Source organism: Arachis hypogaea, chromosome 6 (genome assembly GCF_003086295.3).
Source record: "Arachis hypogaea cultivar Tifrunner chromosome 6, arahy.Tifrunner.gnm2.J5K5, whole genome shotgun sequence".
Classification (NCBI taxonomy): domain Eukaryota; kingdom Viridiplantae; phylum Streptophyta; class Magnoliopsida; order Fabales; family Fabaceae; genus Arachis; species Arachis hypogaea.
The window spans coordinates 95808245-95826762 of NC_092041.1; the positions used below are offsets into that span (position 1 = coordinate 95808245).

The window sequence follows — 18518 nt, forward strand, 5'->3', positions numbered from 1 at the left end:
CAAGTGTCCAGTTCAGATCCAAGCCTCTTCAATCTCGGCCGACTCTTTGTTGTGACCTTTGAAGGACCTCGAACATGAGATGAAACAGGAGCAGGGTCATGCTGTGTCACCTTGCTGTTGTGTGTTCTTGGAACACTTCTAGACCCTACGTTCACATGATAATCAAACAGCTTGGACCTTAACTCAGCAAGACCCAAATGTAACATGGCCGCTTCTTCTTCACATGTCACAAAATCTTGGGCAACATTAAAGAAGTGGGAAAAAAAGTCCTCTAAATAAGTTGTGGCTTTCATCGGATCGCTTCTCGTCGTGGCTACTCTTGATGAAAGTGTGTTTGCGTTGTACATTGTTGCTCCATCGAGGGAGCACATAGCAAGATGGTACTCTGTATACTCCATAATAAAAGAAAATTGCAAAACAGTGACAACAAAGGATACCTCTTGATTCAAACATGTGGCACTCGCACCGAATCTCGTATGTCACTGGGTTCAACTCGACGTTGTACGTCTAGGTCCTAGGATCACCATATGGTAGGTATTGCTCGTTCACGGTCACACAAAATAAATCACCATCTTGAGTCGCACCACAGACTAAACAATCCCCTTTTTTCCTAAATTCCTGTTGTACTTTCCTAAACTTAGAGGTTGTGTACTCACAATGAAATTGTATTTCAATTGTAGAGCTCGATGAATAGGGAACAACTCCTTTAGAGTCTGCAACATCGTCCTCCAGCTCCTTGTTCCCAAGCATGTTATCATACTCATGTACGAACTGAACCAGTCCACTCTTGCAATGCAAGTAACCATCGAAAAAGGCGTGCATACTCTCACTCCGTTGGGTACTTCTTATACCAGCCCAAAATTCACCTTGAAAATATATTGGAACCAACATTCGACAATCGTCATAAAGGTCTACAAAACCAAATGAAAATAAAGCAATAATCAACATCATGAACAATTAGCTAGATCACAACACACAACTACAGACTTCGTGAACCAAGTAGACATTGACCTTTCAAATAGAGAAATCGCATAAAAGTACCCAAATAGGTTATAAATCATCCGATGACAACATGACCTAAGTTTGAGTATAATTCAAAATAAAACTTGCATAACAAACCCACTATACAAAAAGAAAAAAGGAGCATAATACAGAACAAACCTGATAATCATCTGTTTTGCTCTAAGTTAAACTCAGCAATGAATGCACACCAATCCTTCTCAAAGGATTCCACAAACCGGGCATTCCAAACATTGCCATGAATTCTAGCATCTATTTTCCTATACCGAGCATATCCTCCAAGCTTATGTGGTATCTTTTTCATTAGGTGCCATATGCACCATTGGTGGTGAGTATTTGGAAGGACATTCCTACTAGCACCAAGCATGAATTTGCACTGGTCCACGATGATGGCCTTTGGGGGAGTTCCCATGCATTGCAACCATTGCTTAAAGATCCACTCAATACTACGAATTTCCTCATTTCCCAACAAAGTACATCCGAGTAGAGTAGACTTGCCGTGATGGTTGACGCCAATGAAAGATGCAAACAGAAGTCCGTGCCTGTAATAAATTCAGCCAAAATTAATAAATCAAGATAGTGCAAAGACACTAACCATTTTAATATAGGCAGAAACATAAACATACTTGTTTCTACTGTATGTTGTATCAAACGAGACCATGTCTCCATAATATTCATATGACGTCCTGCACCTTGCATCTACCCAGAGCGCACTCTTAAACTTGTTAGCTTCATCCACATCAACTGCATAAAAGAAATTTGGGTTGATATCTTTCATTCACATGAAATAAATAATCATTTCCTTCACATTTGTGTTTGGGTCAGCACAACACAGATTGCTCGTAATGTAGTTCCTCACGTCCTTTTATTGAGTAACCCAAGTTTGAGGAGCCACCAACCTCGTTCGCCAATGCGAGATAAATCTTGTTGGGCCGTATGCCAGCCTTATCGTTGTCCTAAATCACACACTTCGCACAAATGGTTAGTTCCCTGTACTCAGTGTAATGCACAGCTTGCTTGATAGAACACGGGTGGGTATGCTTCAATTCTAATTTGGACATCATCCAATTATCTTTCTGCCTATTAAGCATCACGTACATCCTTGCTTTGCATCCGGCTGTTGTTATTCTCTTTACCCGAGTTGCTGCCTTGACTCGAGACTCTCAACAACCTTCATGACTATAGTGTATCGATTGGTTAATGGGTATCCTTGATTTCTTGTTGGTCTTGTCAACGTTGTTATTCCTACTCCTAGTCACGAACCCTACTTTTCTTGCATAATTAGAATAGAACTCTTGTGCCCACTGCAACGAAACAAATCTTAATCCTACGTGCGGGATTTCTTCTATTGGAATTCTAGTGTGATCGGGCAACTGCAAATCGATTCAGAAAAAAAACCATTCAACACAAAAAACTCTCAACTAATTAATTTCCAATATCTAGCTAATGTTGTGACTAGAATACAACATATTTCACACTTCATGATTCACTGCCGTAGCATCGTCCTTTAATTGAATGAAATCTACAGATTCTTTCCCCTGAAATCGATAACCGAGGATATATCACCAACAAAGATAACCATCAATCCTTCGACACTCATAAAAACTCTTCCAACAACCACTTATCTAATGATAACACCAAATAATAAACAACCAAAACTAAACTCATATAATACAACACTATCCATTTTCATATCTATGAAACAAAAATTCATCAAAGTTGCAAACATCAATTCAAACTGGTGAACAAAAAGAATAATAAACCACATCACCATGTAGAAAAAAAGAATCATTCTAGCATAATTTAAAGAAAAAAATATCCAAATGGTGCACGGAATTGTGATCATCAACAATGGCGCCAAAAACTTGGTAGCGCTCTCAAACGTGAATCACAATTTGTCACAATCCCGACAACTAACCAGCAAGTGCACTGGGTCGTCCAAGTAATAAACCTTACGTGAGTAAGGGTCGATCCCACAGAGATTGTTGGTATGAAGCAAACTATGGTCATCTTGTAAATCTCAGTTAGGTGAATTCAAAAGGTTTATAATGGTTTTCGAAAATAATTATAAATAAAGCATAAAATAAAGATAGAAATACTTATGTAAATCATTGGCGGGAATTTTAGATAAGTATATGGATATGCTTTGCTCCTGTTGAATCTTTGCTTTCCTACTGCTGTCATCCAATCCTTCTTAATCTTTTCTATGACAAGCTGTATGTAGGGCATCACTGTTGTCAATGGCTACATCCCTCCTCTCAGTGAAAATGGTCCAAATGCTCTTGTCACAGCACGGCTAATCATCTGTCAGTTATTGATCATGTTGAAATAGAATCCATTGATTCTTTTGCGTTTGTCATCACGCCCAACAATCGCGAGTTTGAAGCTTGTCACAATCATTCAATCCCTGAATCCTACTCGGAATACCACAGACAAGGTTTAGACTTTCCAGATTCTCATGAATGCCGCCAACAATTTTAGCTTATACCACGAACATTCTGATTAAGGAATCCAAGAGATATGCGCCCGGTCTGAGGTAGAACGGAAGTGGTTGTCAAGCACGCGTTCATAAGGACGGATGATGATGAGTGTCACGGATCATCATATCCATCAGGTTGAAGTGCAGCGAATATCTTAGAATAAGAATAAGCAAGAATTGAATAGAAAATAGTAGTACTTTGCATTAAAACTCGAGGTACAGCAGAGTTCCACACCTTAATCTATGGTGTGTAGGAACTCCACCGTTGAAAATACATAAGTGATGGTTCAGGCATGGCCGAATAGCCAGCCCCCAAAATGTGATATGAAATTCGAAACTAGGGAAAAGGACTTGGTCTAAGGACTAGGCGTCCAAAGATGTCTCATACAATAATAAAATGTTCTATTTATACTAGACTAGCTACTAGGGTTTACAGAAGTAAATAATTGATGCAGAAATCCACTTCCGGGGTCCACTTGGTGTGTGCTTGGGCTGAGCTTGAGCTTTACACATGCAGAGACTTCTTTTGGAGTTAAACGCCAAGTTGTAACGTGTTTTTGGCGTTTAACTCTGGTTTGTGACGTGTTTCTGGCGTTTGACTCCAGAATATAGCATGGAATTGGCGTTGAGCGCCAGTTTGCATCATCTAAACTTGAATAAAATATAAACTATTATATATTTCTGAATAGCCCTGGATGTCTACTTTCCAACGCAATTGAGAGCGCACCATTTGAAGTTCTGTAGCTCCAGAAAATTCATTTCGAGTACAAGGAGGTCAGAATCCAACAGCATCAGCAGTCCTTTGTCAGCCTTCTATTAGAGTTTTGCTCAGGTCCCTCAATTTCAGCCAGAAAATACTTGAAATCACAGAAAAACATACAAACTCATAGTAAAGTCCAGAAATGTGAATTTATCATAAAAACTAATGAAAACATCCCTAAAAGTAGCTAGATCCTACTAAAAACTACCTAAAAACAATGCCAAAAAGCGTATAAATTATCCGCTCATCACAACACCAAACTTAAATTGTTGCTTGTCCCCAAGCAACTGAAAATCAATTAGGATAAAAAGAAGAGAATATACTATAAATCTCAAAATATCAATGAAAATTAGTTCTAATTAGATGAGCGAGACTTGCAGCTTTTTGCTTCTGAACAGTTTTGGCATCTCACTTTATCCTTTGAAGTTTAGAATGATTGGCATCTATAGGAACTCAGAGTTTTAGATAGTGTTATTGATTCTCTTAGTTAAGTATGTTGATTCTTGAACACAGCTACTTTTATGAGTCTTGGCCGTGGCCCTAAGCACTTTGTTTTCTAGTATTACCACCGGATACATAAATGCCACAGACACACGACTGGGTGAACCTTTTCAGATTGTGACTCAGCTTTGCTAAAGTCCCCAGTTAGAGGTGTCCAGAGCTCTTAAGCACACTCTTTTGCTTTGGATCATGACTTTAACCACTCAATCTCAAGTTTTTCACTTGGACCTGCATGCCACAAACACATGGTTAGGGACAGCTTGATTTAGTTGCTTAGGCCTGGATTTTATTTCCTTGGGCCCTCCTATCCATTGATGCTCAAAGCCTTGGATCCTTTTTACCCTTACCTTTTGGTTTTAAGGGCTATTGGCTTTTTCTGCTTGCTTTTTCTTTTTTTTCGCAAGCTTTTGTTATTCACTGCTTTTTCTTGCTTCAAGGATCAAATTCATGATTTTTCATATTATCAGTAACATTTTCTTTGTTTATCATTCTTTCAAGAGCCAACAATTTTAACATTCATAAACAACAAGATCAAAATTATGCACTGTTCAAGCATTCATTCAGAAAACAAAAAGTATTGTCACCACATCAATATAATTAAACTAATTTCAAGGACAATTTCGAAATTCATGTACTTCTTGTTCTTTTGAATTAGAAACATTTTTCATTTAAGAGGGATGAAGGATTTATGGAATTATTCATAGCCTTAAGACATAGTTACTAGACACTAATGATCATGTAATAAAGACACAAACATATATAAACATAAAGCTTAAAAACCGAAAAACAGAGAAATAAGAACAAGGAATGAGTCTACCTTAGTGATGGTGGCGCTTTCTTCTTGAAGAACCAATGATGTCCTTGAGCTCTTCTATATCTCTTCCTTGCCTTTGTTGCTCCTCCCTCATTGCTCTTTGATCTTTTCTAATCTCATGGAGAATGATGGAGTGCTCTTGATGTTCCACCCTTAATTGATCCATGTTGTAACTCAAGTCTTCTAGAGAAGTGTTGAGTTGTTCCCAATAGTTGTTGGGAGGAAAGTGCATCCCTTGAGGCATCTCAGGGATTCCTTGGTGATGTGCTTCCTTATGCATCTCTTGGGATCCATGAGTGGGCTCTCTTGTTTGCTCCATCCTCTTCTTAGTGATAGGCTTGTCCTCTTCAATGAGGATGTCTCCTTCTATGATAACTCCAGCTGAGTAGCATAGATGGCAAATAAGATGAGGAAAAGCTAGCCTTGCCATGGTGGAGGACTTTTCGGCTATTTTGTAGAATTCAAGGGAGATGACTTTATGAACTTCTACTTCCTCTCCAATCATGATGCTATGGATCATGATGGCCCGATCCACATTGACTTCGGATTGGTTGCTAGTAGGGATGATGGAGCGTTGGATGAACTCCAACCATCCTCTAGCCACAGGCTTGAGGTCCAGTCTTCTTAATTGAACCGGCTTGCCTTTAGAGTCTCTTTTCCATTGAGCTCCTTCAACACATATGTCCATAAGGACTTGGTCCAACCTTTGATCAAAGTTGACCCTTCTAGTGTAGGGGCGTGCATTTTCTTGCATCATAGGCAAGTTGAACGCCAACCTTACATTTTCCGGACTGAAATCTAAGTATTTTCCCCGAACCATTGTAAGATAATTCTTTGGATTCGGGTTCACACTTTGATCATGGTTCCTAGTGATCCATGCATTGGCATAGAACTCTTGAACCATTAAGATTCCGACTTGTTGAATGGGGTTGGTCAGAACTTCACAACCTTTTCTTTGGATCTCATGTCGGATCTCCGATACTCATTTTTCTTGAGCTTGAAAGGGACCTCAGGGATCACCTTCTTCTTGGCCACAACTTCATAGAAGTGGTCTTGATGGACCTTTGAGATAAATCTTTCTATCTCCCATGACTCGGAGGTGGAAGCTTTTATCTTCCCTTTCCCTTTTCTAGAGGTTTCTCCGGCCTTAGGTGCCATAAGTGGTTATGGAAAAACAAAAAAAGCTATGCTTTTACCACACCAAACTTAGAATATTGCTCGCCCTCGAGCAAGAGAAGAAAGAAAAGAAAAGAAGAAGAAGAAGAAAAAAATGGAGGAGAGGGAAAGATGTGTATTTGGCCAAGGGGGAGAAGAAAGGGTTGTGTTGTGTGAAAATGAAGGATAGAGGGGTTCATATAGTGGAGGGAGAGGGGTTAAGGTTCGGCCATATTGGGTGGGTTTGGGTGGAAAAAGGGATTTTGAATTTGAAGGTAGGTGGGGTTTATGGGGAAGAGTGGATGGATGTGAGTGGTGAAGAGATGATGGGGAAGAAAGATTGAGGTGATTGGTGAAGGGTTTTAGGGAAGAGTGTTATTTGGATTGTGTGAAAAAGAGAGAGGGTGTGTTGAGGTAGGTAGGGATCCTGTGGGGTCCACAGATCCTGAGATGATCCTGTGGGGTCCACAGATCCTGAGGTGTCAAGGATTTACATCCCTGCACCAATGAGGCGTGTAAAATTCCCTCTGCATGCAATCCTGTCGTTTAACGCCAGATTGATGCTTGTTTCTGGCGTTAAACGCCAGTTCTATGCTTGTTTTGGGCGTTCAATGCCAGTCTGCAGCATGTTTTTGGCGTTGAACGCCAGCTTTCCTCAGTGTGCAATCCTGGTGTTTAAACGCTAGATTGCTACATGTTTCTGGCGTTTAACGCCAGATCCATGCTCTGTTCTGGCGTTGAACGCCAGCCAGATGCTCCTTATTGGCGTTTAAACGCCAGTAAGCTCTTCCTCCAGGGTGTGCTATTTCTTCTGCTGTTTTTGATTCTGTTGTCAATTTTTGTATTTGTTTTGTGACTCCACATGATCATGAACCTAATAAAATATAAAAGAACAATAAAAATAAAAATTGAATTGCCTCCCAATAAACGCTTCTTTAATGTCACTAGCTTGACAATGGGCTCTCATGGAGCCTCACAGGTGATCAGGTCAATGTTGTAGACTCCCAACACCAAACTTAGAGTTTGGTTGTGGCCTCCCAACACCAAACTTAGAGTTTGATTGTCGGGGCTTTGTTTGACTCTGTATTGAGAGAAGCTTTTCATGCTTCCTCTCCATGGTTGCAGAGGAATATCCTTGACTTTAAACACAAGGTAGTCCCCATTCAATTGAAGGACTAGCTTTCCTCTGTCAACATCAATCACAGCTCCTGCTGTGGCTAGGAAGGGTCTTCCAAGGATGATGCATTCATCATGCTCCTTTCCATTCTAAGATTATGAAATCAGCAGGGAAGTAAAGGCCTTTAACCTTTACTAACACGTCCTCTACCAATCCATAAGTTTGTCTTACTGACTTGTTTGCCATCTGCAATGAGAATGTGAGAGGCTGTACCTCAATGATCCCCAACTTCTCCATTACAGAGAGTGGCATAAGATTTATCCCTGACCCCAGGTCACAAAGAGCCTTCTCAAAGGTCCTGGTGCCTATGGTACAAAATATTAGGAATTTACCAGGGTCTTGTTTCTTTTGAGGTAGAGTTTACTGAACCCATGTATCTAGTTCACTAATGAGCAAGGGAGGTTCATCTCCCCAAGTCTCATTACCAAACAACTTGACATTCAGCTTCATGATAGCTCCTAGATATTGAGCAACTTGCTCTCCAGTTACATCTTCATCCTCTTCAGAGGAAGAATAGTCTTCAGAGCTCATGAATGGCAGAAGGAAGTTTAATGGGATCTCTATGGTCTCTATATGACCTTCAGATTCCTTTGGGTCCTCAATAGGGAACTCTTTCTTGCTTGAGAGACGTCCCATGAGGTCTTCCTCATTGGGATTCACGTCCTCTCCTTCCTCTTTAAATTCGGCCATTTTGATTATGTCAATGGCCTTGCACTCTCTTTTTGGATTCTCTTCTGTATTGCTTGGAGAGTACTAGGAGGAGTTTCAATGACTTTCTTACTCAGCTGGCCCACTTGTACCTCCAAGTTTCTAATGGAGGACCTTGTTTCACTCATGAAACTTAAGGTGGCCTTAGATAGACCAGAGACTATATTTGCTAAGCTAGAGGAGCTCTGCTCAGAATTCTCTATCTGTTGCTGAGAAGATGATGGAAAAGACTTGCTATTACTGAGCCTATTTCTTCCACCATTATTAAAGCCTTGTTGAGGCTTTTGTTGATCCTTCCATGAGAAATTTGGATGATTTCTCCATGATGAATTATAGGTGTTTCCATAAGGTTTACCCATATAATTTACCTCTGTCATTGTAGGGTTCTCAGGATCATAAGCTTCTTCTTCAGAAGATGCCTCTTTAGTACTGTTGGATGCATTTTGCCATCCATTCAGACTTTGAGAAATCATGTTGACTTGCTGAGTCAACATTTTGTTCTGAGCCAATATGGCATTCAGAGCATCAATCTCAAGAACTCACTTCCTCTGAGGCGTCCCATTATTCACAGAATTCCTCTCAGAAGTGTACATGAATTGATTATTTGCAACCATGTCAATAAGTTCTTGAGCTTCTGCAGGCGTTTTCTTTAGGTGAATGGATCCACCTGTAGAATGGTCCAGTGATATCTTAGAAAACTCAGATAGACCATAATAGAATATATCCAGAATGGTCTACTCTGAAAGCATGTCAGAAGGACACCTTTTGGTCATCTGCTTGTATCTTTCCCAAGCTTCGTAGAGGGATTCACCATCTTTCTGTTTGAAGGTTTGAACATCCACTTTAAGCTTGCTCAGCTTTTGAGCAGGAAAGAACTTAGCCAAGAAGGCCGTGACCAGCTTGTCCCAAGAGTCCAAGCTATCTTTAGGTTGTGAGTCCAACCATGTTCTAGCTCTTTGTCTTACAGCAAAAGGGAAAAGCATGAGCTTGTAGACTTCAGGATCTACTCCATTGGTCTTAACAGTCTCACAGATCTGTAAGAATTCAGTTAAAAACTGATAGGGATCTTCTGAAGGAAGTCCATGGAACTTGCAGTTCTGTTGCATTAGAGCGACTAGCTAAGGCTTCAGCTCAAAATTGTTTGCTCCAATGGCAGGAATTGAGATGCTTCTTCCATCAAATTTGGAAGTAGGTGTAGTATAATCACCAAGCATCCTCCTTGCATTATTGTTGTTGGGTTCGGCTGCCATATCCTTTTCTTGTTCGAAAATTTCAGTAAGGTTGTCTCTGGATTGTTGTATTTTAGCTTCTCTTAATTTCCTTTTCAGAGTCCTTTCAGGTTCAGGATCAGCTTCAACAAGAATGTTCTTGTCCTTGCTCCTGCTCATATGAAAAAGAAGAGAACAAAAAAGGAAGAGGAATCCTCTATGTCACAGTATAGAGATTCCTTTATGTTAGTAGAAGAAGGAAGGAATAGAAGAAGAAAAAGGTAAGAATCCAAACACAAGGGGGATGATAGGTTCGAATTCTTGAGTAGAAGAGAAGTGTTAGTAGATAAATAAATAAATAGAAGAAGATGAGAGAGAAAAGAATTTTGAAAATAAATTTTGAAGAAGTGTTAGTGATTTTCGAAAATTAAGATAAGAAAAAAAATTAAAATTAAAATTTGAAACAATTAGTTAATTAAAAAGAATTTTGAAAAAGAGGGAGGTATTTTCGAAAATTAGAGATGAAAAAGTAGTTAGGTGGTTTTGAAAAAGATAAGAAACAAATAAAAAGTCAATTAGTTAGTTGAAAAAGATTTGAAAATCAATTTTGAAAAGATAAGAAGTTAGAAAAGATATTTTGAAATCAAAATTTTTAAAAAGATATCATTTGAAAAAGATATGATAAAAAGATATGATTTGAAAAATTTATTTTGAAAAGATATGATTTAAAAAGATATTTTGGAAAAGATTTAATTTTTAAAATTAAAATTGATTACTTGACTAACAAGAAACTAAAAGATATGATTCTAGAAATTAAAGATTGAACCTTTCTTAACAAGAAAGTAACAAACTTCAAATTTTTGACTCAATCACATTAATTGTTAGTGAAGTTTTCAATTTTGAAATAAAGATAAGAAAAAGATTTTAAAAATAAATTTTGAAAATTTTCGAAAATAAATAAAAAAAATGAAAAAGATTTGATTTTTTTGAAAAAGTTTTGAAGAGATAAGATTTTTAAAATTGAAAATTTGACTTGACTTATAAGAAATAGCTAAGTTTAAATTTTTTTTGACTAAGTCAACTCAAATTTTCGAAATTTATGAGAAAATTAACGAAAAGATATTTTTTATTTTTTTTTGAATTTTTAATGTGGAGAGAGAGAAACACAAATATGACTCACAACATGAAAATTATGAATCGAAACACAAGATGCATGCAAGAACACTATGAATGTCAAGATGAACACCAAGAACACTTTGAAGATCAAGATGAACATCAAGACTTATTTTTGAAAAATTTTCAAGAAAAGAAAAACATGCAAGACACTAAACTTAGAAATTTTTCATATTTAGACACTAAGAATTCAAAAATGCATATGAGAAACAACAAAAAACACAAAACAAGAAAATATCAAGATCAAATAAGAAGACTTACCAAGAACAACTTGAAGATCATGAAGAACACTATGCATGAAATTTTCGAAAAATACATGAATTTTTAAAACATGCAATTGATACCAAACTTAAAAATTAACACTAGACTCAAACAGGAAACACAAAATATTTTTTATTTTTATGATTTTATTAATTTTTTTGGTTTTTTTTTTTCAAAAACATATAGGAAAAATAAAATAAGAAATTCAAAATTTTTAATAAGAATTCTAGGAATCTTTGCAATGTTAGTCTAAAGCTCCGGTCCAGGAATTAGACATGGCTTAATAGCCAGCCAAGCCTTTTGCGAAAGCTTCTGTCCAAAACACTAGACATGGCCAATGGCCAGCCAAGCTTTAGCATATAAATCAGACATACAACAGCTGATACTTCATCCAACTTCATATACTGATAAGGGGAAGCCTCAATCCAATTGAGTTAGACATGGCTTTTCAGCCAGCCAAGCTTTAACATGCTTCATGAAACACTAGAATTCATTCTTAAAAATTTAGAATAATTTTTTCGAAAACAGAAGTAAAAATTTTTTGAAAGATTTTTGAAAATTTTTTGAAAATAAAGCAAAAAGAAAATTACCTAATCTGAGCAACAAGATGAACCGTCAGTTGTCCAAATTTGAACAATCCCCGGCAACGGCGCCAAAAACTTGGTGCACGAAATTGTGATCATCAACAATGGCGCCAAAAACTTGGTAGCGCTCTCAAACGTGAATCACACTTTGTCACAATCCCGCATAACTAACCAGCAAGTGCACTGGGTCGTCCAAGTAATAAACCTTACGTGAGTAAGGGTCGATCCCACGGAGATTGTTGGTATGAAGCAAACTATGGTCATCTTGCAAATCTCAGTTAGGCGGATTCAAAAGGTTTATAATGGTTTTCGAAAATAATAATAAATAAAGCATAAAATAAAGATAGAAATACTTATGTAAATCATTGACGGGAATTTCAGATAAGTATATGGAGATGCTTTGCTCCTATTGAATCTCTGCTTTCCTACTGCTGTCATCCAATCCTTCTTAATCTTTTCTATGGCAAGCTGTATGTAGGGCATCACTGTTGTCAATTGCTACATCACATCCTCTCAGTGAAAATAGTCCAAATGCTCTTGTCACAGCACGGCTAAACATCTGTCGGTTCTCGATCATGTCGGAATAGAATCCATTGATTCTTTTGCGTTTGTCATCACGCCCAATAATCGCGAGTTTGAAGCTCGTCACATTCATTCAATCCCTGAATCCTACTCGGAATACCACAGACAAGGTTTAGACTTTCCGGATTCTCATGAATGCCACCAACAATTCTAGCTTATACTACGAAGATTTTGATTAGGGAATCCAAGAGATATGCGCCCCGTCTAAAGTAGAACGAAAGTGGTTGTCAAGCACGTGTTCATAAGGACGGATGATGATGAGTGTCACGGATCATCATATCCATCAGGTTGAAGTGCATCGAATATCTTAGAATAAGAATAAGCATGAATTGAATAGAAAATAGTAGTACTTTGCATTAAAACTTGAGGTACAACAGAGCTCCACACCTTAATCTATGGTGTGTAGAAACTCCACCGTTGAAAATACATAAGTGATGGTTCAGGCATGGAAGAATGGCTAGCCCCGAAAATATAATATGAAATTCGAAACTAGGGAAAAGGACTTGGTCTAAGGACTAGGCGTCCAAAGATGTCTCATACAATAATAAAATGTTCTATTTATACTAGACTACCTACTAGGGTTAACAGAAGTAAATAATTGATGCAGAAATCCACTTCCGGGGTCCACTTGGTGTGTGCTTGGGCTGAGCTTGAGCTTTACATGTGCATATGCTTCTTTTAGAGTTAAACGCCAAGTTGTAACGTGTTTTTGGCGTTTAACTCTGGTTTGTGACGTGTTTCTGGCGTTTGACTCCAGAATGCAGCATAAAACTGGCGTTGAGCGCCAGTTTGCATTATTTAAACTTGAATAAAGTATGAACTATTATATATTGTTGAAAAGCTCTAGATGTCTACTTTTCAACGCCGTTAAGAGCGCGCCGTTTGGAGTTTTGTAGCTCCAGAAAATCCATTTCGAGTGTAGGGAGATCAGAATCCAACAACATCAGCAGTCTTTTGTCAGCCTTCTATCAGAGTTTTACTCAGGTCCATCAATTTCAGCTAGAAAATACCTGAAATCACAAAAAACACACAAACTCATAGTAAAGTCTAGAAATGTGAATTTAGCATAAAACTAACGAAAACATCCCTAAAAGTAGCTAGATCCTACTAAAAACTACCTAAAAACAATGCCAAAAAGTGTATAAATTATCCGCTCATCACCAAACCAATTGTAATTAAACAAATGAAATAACAATCCTTCCAATAAAACCTATCACTATTAAAAACTCAAAAATTAAAAAAAAGGTGCGAATAGACATAATCAAATGTACTACTAACACACAAATTACCGTGTTCACACGTTGTGTGTCATCTTCACTCAAGGACATGACATTAACATCGATGGAATTAGGATGATCACTCACATTATATGTAGTATCGTACGATACTTCTTCAAAAATTGATTGATCCATCGACGTCATGTGGTACACTCGCGTTCAACGGAGACTATTTTAAAAACTATTTGTCAATGAGTGTAGCTGTTCACATTACCAGTGACTTTTGAGGGCTGTTCACCTTGATCCTATAGTGTTGGAAGGCTATGGCTATGGCTGAATGTGCATCCACGACAATGACAGCCCCTATGGTGGGGTGTAATATGGTTGCATATGATGGCTTTATCACTCACAGGAAGCACGGGGTCAAAAAATTGGTTCGCGTAGAAGAGGATGTGTCACAAATCAAACAATGATTATGGATTCTTGGAGAAGTGAACAATTTCAGGACAGAGAGATTACCGGAGATGGTTGAGGAGAAGAGGGTTGCGTGACTCCTTCATACACTCACGTCATAGTTCTCTTCCATGGGACTGGTGGTGCCACAAAGTAGGATCCAGGGGAAGGCACAGTCACCGTTGGACGGTAATGGCAGCGTCCTAGTGAGTAAAAAATTTGCACGAATGAGTCACGGCCGGCGTTTGTGAAAGAGGAATAGGGTTGCGTGACGGATTGCACCGCGATGATGTGAAACCTCATGTTACGTTACCAATCCTTATTCTTTGAAAATGCAATAATAATGGACCCCACTAAATTCCTGATTAATATAGCAAATTATATTTATTTAATTTTAGTTATTGTTGGTAATAATTGGCAGATACAACTCTTGGCATCTTATACTTTTTCTTTGAAAAATTGTCAAACAGACTCTTAAAATCATGTCAAGGCTTGAGAAGGGCTGCATATAGATGCTGAATGCGGAATATATTTTCTCTTCTATTTTCATAACTCAAATGTGATTTTTATCATCAAATTTTTTAACCCTTAAGTTGGATTAACAGAAAATACACGAGAGAAAAATTTGCATTATTTAAAAAAACAATCATATTTGAGTATCAAATGAAAATATCCACTTTGGATGCCGAATAATGAGTTGTAGTGGGATCGAGCCAGGAGGAGTTTGTAACCCTTTTTTGTTTTTTCATTTTGGTAGTTTTTCCTTTTTTTTGGTGGTGCGATGGAGTATTTTAAGGCGATTAGGATATTCACCTTCAATTAATCCTAGTTAGATGCTAGTTTGCAAATAAAATAATCGGCTCAAAGTTTTAAACTTTTTTGTACCCAGGTCAATGGTTGAATTATGAGCACTTGGTGAGGAATGATAAATTTCTTTTGCTCATCCACACATTCTCTGAGTTGGAATGGAAGAATTAGTAGAGTTTCTCTTTCTTTAAATGAGTATATTTATTTAACCTTTTTTCCTTTTAAATTCTCTAACCTTATAAATTTGTCTATATATGTTGGGAAATAACAAATAAAAGATAATAAAAAATAAATTTTATTATGGTTTTAAAGTATGATTACATCGTCACAAAAAAAAGTATGATTACATTATTATCTTTAAAGATATATTCTTCTATCTAGAATTACTATTAGATTGATAATAATATTTTGGCACAATATAACAAAACCTCTAAGAATTCTTTTGCTAAGAAATAATAATAAATTTTATATTTCCTTTAAAAAAATTATAATTCTCAATAATTAAAATGCACACTTAATTAATGTAGTATATGTGTAAAGAATATGCACTAAAATTAAGGGTGTGTTTGGATGTATGATGAAAAATGAGAAGAAAGAAAATAGAAGAAAAAATATATCTTTTTATATGTTGTTTGGATAAAGAAAAAATGAATGGAAAGAAAACAGAGAGAATTTTTTTTGTTTGTTTGGATGGAAAGTGTAACACTCTAACTATCAAAATGTCACGCTTCCGGCTGCGCCACTCTGATAGCTCGGATATTACGATAACTCTTAAAATATTTAATACTAAGGCATTAGCCTGTTTAAAACTTAAACCGAATTTTTTCAAATCATATATCCATAATTATAGAGTTTGGATAAAAACTTTACTTTATTTCAAATCCAATTAATCAAAACTACCTTTAATTATCTTCAATAAAATAATTTATGAACTTAAAACTGTAAATAATTTAAAATTAGTTCATAATAACTTTTCAAAAATTCTAGGTCTTACATTCCACCCACCTTATAAAAATTTACGTCCTCGAAAATTAAAGTAATACATAAGGTAATACATAGTCTTAGCACTCTTTTAAATACCTTTTTTTTTTGAAAAAGTAACAAATCTGAGCATACACATGTATATAAATGTTCAAATACTAAATAACTGTAAGATTTAAATATAAGGGTGGAACATGGTGTAAGGCAGAAAATACAAGACAGGCGTTCACAAAGCAAAGCTATAGTTAATGTGGCAAAAGGCTACAAAGCAGGTTGGTATTTAGACAATGGGTAAAGCGTTCTCTCACCGCTCTTGTACCCACTTCAAAACTTCATTCGAACTCCATCAGTCACTTCGCAACCCAAAAGAAATTGGTCAAAAGGCTAACATCCGGAAACCCTTTTCACGAAAAATGAAACTCCCATAACTTCTCATAATGTGGAACACTTACCGATCCACCTTTTTATGTTCACGAACTGCATTCTAAAGAGACAACGTTTCGTTTGCTACGCCTAAAGGTCATACGTGATTCTAAAGCAATCCTCAATTTTATTCAGAAAGATACTAGACTTGAGAAAAGAAGGACAACTCAATTGATAATGATTCATTTAATATTGCCAAGGATCTTTTGAGGTACCAAACAATTTTCAAAGTTACATTAAAGAGTATAGGAGTCAAGGAGAAAAGTTTAGTCAAGCAAAGGTAGATAATTCAAGGAATTTTAAACAGATATATGTAGATTAGATCAGACGAGAATGCATATAAACAAAAGGATAGAATTGGGAGATAGTCAAATTACTTTCCAAGGAAGAAATCGCAAACAAAAACCTCAAGGCCCATCGAGAAAGAACAAGTCACATAACATCTACAGAGTTTGAGACACCTAGCTGAGTAACCTAGAGGAATAGATTCTAACGTTCCCAAAACCCGTGATTTACGTTATCTATAACTCGTATATCCGCCAATGAACATGTCCTTGCTGCTGCCACTGGAAGCATGAACAGAGAAGAGTCATCGCCGTCAAGCCAGTTGCTACCACCGCCGTCCGTTGAACCTAACGTCGTCGCTGTGCTCCTTGCCACCACGTCCCTTCAGCGCCACCGTTCATATCCACTTCAGTCACCATCAGAAGCTGCCGTTAGATCACAAACGGAGGGAGAAGAAGCTGTTTCCATTATAGCCACTGCCAGAGGAAAAACCAGCCACGCCGCTGTCACTTGAAAATACCGCAGCCGCTGCTGAGATTCACCGTCGGTAAGGATTTTATAGTTGCGTTTTCGTTCTCTTAATTTCCTGGGTTTTTATCATCACGGCGTGGTTGTTGTAGTTGTAGTCACCGAAGCTTTTGGTCACCGCTGTCGCTTGAAATAGTTGTCAGATCTGCTGCCGGGTCGATTCAGAGTTTCGCTTGCTTCGTTTTGTCATTATAGTAAGTATTTCTGACTTGGAACCCGCGCGTTAGTATTCAATTATGTATTATTATTAAGTTTTTTGCGGCGTTAATGTTTTAGGATTAAGTTATCGGGGAGGCATGTTGCATGTACGGGCTGTTTCTGCTGCTGTGGAAGAGAGCAGAGCGGAGGTTGCAGTTGCCGTTGGTTTTGGGTCGAGACGAAAGGAATTCTGTGAGGTGTTTGGGCTATAGTTTCGACTTATCAAGGTATGGCCGATTTCTTAAACTTAATTTACTTTCGAGAATTGTTTTAAGTTGATATTAATATGAAAAATATGTTTTTTTATGATTTTGTAAGTATTTTGAATTGAAATGCGTTGCCTTGAATGAACGTAAATGCGTGTTTGAATGGTTTATCAATTAATTAAAGATGTTTAGTCGGGTTTTATACTTGGATTAAGGGTATTATGATGATGATTGGGCTATGGCTGTTTCTGATTATTGAGTTAGAAAGTTGGTTTGATTAAATACTATGTAAAATGATTTTCTTGGTTTGGGGTTTAATTTGATATTGAAAATGAATTGGCATTTGAAATTATTTGAGATATTGGGAATGGGTTTTGTTGATCTATTGGAAAAGATTTTGAGAATTTGAAAGTGGTTTGAATGATTGACAGTCGTTTGGTTTGGTTTGGTTGGGACCCAAAAAGGTGGCAAAGTCTGAGTTTTAGGGAAGGTGCTGCCAAAATTTTATGAAATCTTGAGACTTTATTTGAAGCACTACTTAAAAGAAAATTTGATTTAAGAATCATATTATTTGATTTCGATTTATTACATAAAGAGCTATGCTTTAAGTTTGATTTATTAATAAAAGAATTATGTTTTGAGCTTTATTAAGAAAAGATTTAAGTTTTGAGTTTGAACTATTAATAAAAAGGGTTATGCCTTGGATTTGATTTATTAAGAAAAGATTTATGTTTAGGTTTGAATTATTAAGAAAAACTTTATGTTTTGAATGTGATTTATTTAGAAAGGATTATATTTTGAGTTTTGATTTATTAAGAAAAGCTTTATGTTTTGAGTTTGATTAAAGAACTATATTTTAAAGAATTATAATTCAAGGAGTTTAATAATTTTAAAGAATGAGATTGGTTGTCATCCTCGCTAAAGTCTCAAGACCCCACCGTGAGGTTTAATTAATAGATGATTCTTTTAGTATTTTGAAAGATGTTTTAATCTGAAAT

General features: G+C 36.9%; 1 protein-coding gene across 1 annotated transcript; it reads right to left on the reverse strand.

Annotated features, from left to right (window-relative positions):
- Positions 1–507: 507 nt before the first annotated feature.
- LOC112805771 (protein FAR1-RELATED SEQUENCE 5-like) lies at positions 508–13834 on the reverse strand. Its single transcript, XM_025848107.1, has 6 exons — positions 13712–13834; positions 2499–2558; positions 2192–2393; positions 1647–1764; positions 1210–1562; positions 508–911 (listed from the first exon to the last, which is right to left on the reverse strand). Exons 1-6 carry the CDS (start codon positions 13832–13834, stop codon positions 508–510), a joined length of 1260 nt encoding a protein of 419 aa, XP_025703892.1.
- Positions 13835–18518: the final 4684 nt, after the last annotated feature.

Bases quoted from the DNA above. Each gene is read 5' to 3' on its own strand.
- LOC112805771 (XM_025848107.1), bottom strand. From the start codon at position 13,834: ATGGATCAATCAATTTTTGAAGAAGTATCGTACGATACTACATATAAT. The intron at 2,394-2,498 runs GTGTGAAATATG...ATCGATTTGCAG, and splicing joins CTACGGCAGTGAATCATGAA to TTGCCCGATCACACTAGAAT. The intron at 912-1,209 runs GTGCATTCATTG...TTGGTTTTGTAG, and splicing joins ATCCTTTGAGAAGGATTGGT to ACCTTTATGACGATTGTCGA.